Source organism: Silurus meridionalis, chromosome 23 (assembly GCF_014805685.1).
Source record: "Silurus meridionalis isolate SWU-2019-XX chromosome 23, ASM1480568v1, whole genome shotgun sequence".
Classification (NCBI taxonomy): Eukaryota; Metazoa; Chordata; class Actinopteri; order Siluriformes; family Siluridae; genus Silurus; species Silurus meridionalis.
In genome coordinates this window covers 25,521,107-25,525,045 of record NC_060906.1, presented here as the reverse complement: position 1 = coordinate 25,525,045, position 3,939 = coordinate 25,521,107, and the positions used below count along the sequence as shown (strand labels likewise).

The 3,939-nt window shown below is 38.1% G+C and overlaps 1 gene segment (V, D, J or C); it reads left to right on the top strand.

Annotated features, from left to right (window-relative positions):
• Window positions 1–2,063: 2,063 nt before the first annotated feature.
• Window positions 2,064–3,548, top strand: LOC124376643. The segment is given in 5 exon segments: window positions 2,064–2,219; window positions 2,319–2,660; window positions 2,812–2,913; window positions 3,067–3,123; window positions 3,301–3,548. Coding segments are annotated over 5 exon segments (594 nt in total).
• Window positions 3,549–3,939: the final 391 nt, after the last annotated feature.

Below are 3,939 nucleotides of genomic sequence, written 5' to 3'. Positions count from 1 at the left end.
TGCTCATTTCTAAGTTTCTTTGACTAACTTGTAACGCTGTTGCCAAGAAAAATAAAAAAGCACGAGTTTTGGAAACCTGTCTGTGTTTATATGATTTCTGTTGTAACTGGAGTTAGAGAGCTCTCCCTTCACCCAGACTCAACGCGTTACAACGGCTTGTATCCTTCCTTTCACAACTACAGTGGTACCCTGACCTACAAGTGCATTAATGTACGAGTTTTCCGAGGTACGAGCGGTCACTCGTTCGATTTTTTTTGTTTTGTTATATGAGCAAAAACTTGAGGTACGAGCTCGAGACGCCGCTGCTAGATGGTGAAGCGAAGCCAGAAAGCGAAGATTGTGACGAAAATTAAGATAAGCAAAGAAGAAAAAGTAAAAATTATAAAGTTCAGGGATACGTAGTGTACAGGAGTGATAGTAAAAAAACGAGTTTTCCCTCTGCCTCCGCTTATCGCCTCTACCCCCCCTCCACACACACACACGCACACACACACACACACACACACACACACACAAACCAGCGTTTTCGTTAGCTCAAGTCGTCTCATCTACAAGGAAAATACAGTGAATAAAACCTTATTATATCTTTACATTTTCTTTTATTATGTTTTTATACAGGATTTGTTATTTAGAAATGTATTTTCCAATTTAATAACATCAAACATAAAAATAGGGTCATTTTGAGGGTTGGAACGGATTAATGCTGTTTTAAGTATTTTCAATATGAAAAAATGATCTGATGTGCGAGCAAATGGAGATACGAGCTCGTCCACGGAACGAATTAAACTCGTAGGTCAGGGTACCACTGTATTTCTCTCGGGAGTTTATCTTTTGTCATCGTCGTGCGCCACCAGTGGAAGTTTTTTCTCCCGAAGCCGTGCAGCTCAGAACACTGGTGAAGTGCATTTTTTCGTTTCCGTTTGGAAATTTCATTGGTCTAATGTTATTAGTTTTTTGGATTGAAGTTTGTGAAACCGGAAAAAAAAACAGGAAAAATCCATAAATTAGCTGCTTCGTTGTTTAAGCCGCGGAGTTCAAAATGTGGGAAAAAAATTAGCTTATAGTCCGAAAAATACAGTATAAACATTACAACATTCATCAATTGAATTACTAACCGTAAATCAAGAGAAAAATGAACAAGTAATCATGTTTAACACAAAAATTCCATAACCAATTAGTATTTATTATCATTCTAAAACTTTTTCCCGAAGAGCTGATAAACCATACCTCTCATCGCTATCACATTCGGCAAAAGAGAGAGGGTGCACAGAAATGGCGTCAGCTCTACCTTTGCGCTAACACGTGAAAGCTTGCATGAAAGCACTTCATATTCTACCTGTTACAACGTGACCGTGCATCACTCATGCAATCTCCAATACAAATTTCAAAAGAAATTAAGAAAACCCACACCTTAATACCACTGATCAATCGTAACTCAAATAATCTAGTGTGACACCATTACTCTTGCCACACATGCAGCCGCTGCCACAGTAATGTGTACTGATTTCTGTGTGAAACAGGATTCAAAACCAGATTCCACCATGAAGACGTGTGGACTGTTGAAGAGACCCAGAATAAGTGTGTGTGAGCTGCTGGCTGAAACCCTCAGTCTCAGAAACTCAGATATCACAATGCTAATGTTCTTAAACTGAACAACTGCATGATGTGAGAGAGCTGCTGCAGCCACTGACACTTCTACTGATGTGTTAAAGATCTTTCACACTCGGACTGAACCCTTGTGTCCCCGGGGGAGGCTCATAATCACATGTTTACTTTCAGCATGAAGGAAACTAGAATTTCCTGTAAATGTTTAAAATACACTCTGAATATCGATCCTTCACATCTCAATGTATTTATTTCCACTAAACGATTTCTCGAAGGCTACAATTGTAGCATCGCTAATAACTGGATCTTTCCCATGTCAGTGCAGCAGTGTTTATTTCCTGTTCTCTACTTCCTGTTTGGGGGTCTGTCTGTAAAGTCATGTGACTCATTACAGCTTCAGAAGAGACAAGAATTCACTGTGAGCTTCACATCTCACTACAGCTAATGAACCAATCAGATCAGTCCACAGCTTCAAATCATCCAATCAGGTGTGAGTGAGAGCTGCTTTTCTACTGAACACACAAGTTGATTTCCTCACTATCACTGTGTCTGAACAGGAACGATGATCTCACTCTTTGTGGCGCTTTACTCTCTGCTTTGTCTCTGCACAGCTGGTGAGAACATTTTCAAATCTTTCATTTCAAATAGTAATATTACATATTTACCTCATTTACTGACATCATTAACCATTAAATATCACACACTTTTTACAGTAAAAACATCTGACATCAAGGAGCTTCACGTGAGAACAGTAAAGAGTGGAGAAGATGTAACTATAGCGTGTGATCTCAGTCTGATCAGAGACAAAAGTAAAGTAGTCTGGTACAGACAGAGTTTTGGAAAAGTGCCTCAGTTTTTTGCAAAACGTTACGGGACAAATAACTACACATTTACTGATGGATTTAATGATAATCGCTTCAGTATTACTGTAAATGAGCATCAGTTTGATCTCAACATTAAGAACCTGAGAGAAGATGATGGAGGAGAATATTTCTGTGGAGAAATGGAGGGAACTACAATAAAGTTCACATCTGGAGCACGTCTGCAATTTGAAGGTAAACAGTTTGACTCTGATAAGCTGCTAATTCCAGATCAACACTTTAACCAGTATTATGTGTACATATGCAGTAAATGTTGAGGATTTCACTTTATTCATATTTACTATCATTTCTGTTCATCTGCTGCTTTTCTAATTGATTTATAAAGATAAAGAGATGAAACTCTGTCCTTCACCTGGACCAGAAATCAAGACCATAGATTCTGTTACACACCAGGATTTAAGCGATGGAATAAAAACACACAATAAAAGTAACATTCTGATCAAATAATCTTCTTTTCACTTTATATAACAAAATATTTTAGTGAAATTTCCCTGTTAATAAATTCACTAATATTTATTTTGATTTTTGTTTATTTGCTGTTTTTCTAATTCATTTGTCTGCTGTCCTTCACCTGGACCAGAAATCAAGAGCACAGGTTCTGATCCACACCAGAATTCAGACAGCACGACTCCAGAGCGTACGTTTTTTTTTTACGTTTTTTTTCAAATCATTTTCTTTTCTCTCTCTGTAATAGAATTTTCTGGAGTGCAAACTTTAAACTGTTAATAAATACAATAGTAAAGACTTTTCAGTGAACTCCATTATAGATTTCAGCTCCTGACATGTTTTAATAGAATGTTGTTCTTCCATCCAGGTTGTGATGGTCAGATCCATCAGATTTCCCACATCACATAAGGCACATGTTTGAGAGTTCAGGAGACATGAGAAAGCTGACAGTTTGCTCTCATAGAAAACCCTCATGGAGCCTCAAAAAGAGCAAAACTGTTGCAGGCCCTGGGTAAGAGACCCCAAAAGGGCCATTGGGGACTGATTATGATTTTTCCCAGACCACACTGTGACCCTTTAACATGTTTTAGGGCCCAAGTGAGGTCACTGTTGGCATCCCACTCCATATCATTAGAGATTAAAGTTTAAAAACAGGTGAAATACAGTCTGTAGCACAGTTTAAATGAAGATTATCTACATTCTTCACAATATTTGTAGTAATATTTTTATGAATAAACTCCATTTTTTTGTGTATTTGAGAGTAAGTGTGTGTGAGCTGCTGGATAAAACACTCAGTTTCACAAACCACATATTATTGAAATGGAACTGCACGATGTGAAAGAGCTGCTGCAGACACGAACACTTCTACTAATGTGTTATGAACATGTCACACTCGACCTGAACCTGTGAGTCCACTCTCATGATTGTTTATGGACTTGTTTGAAAAGAAACCAGAAGCTCATCATCAGATTGCTGTTGGCTCTTAGGAACTGGGGGTTTACAGGAG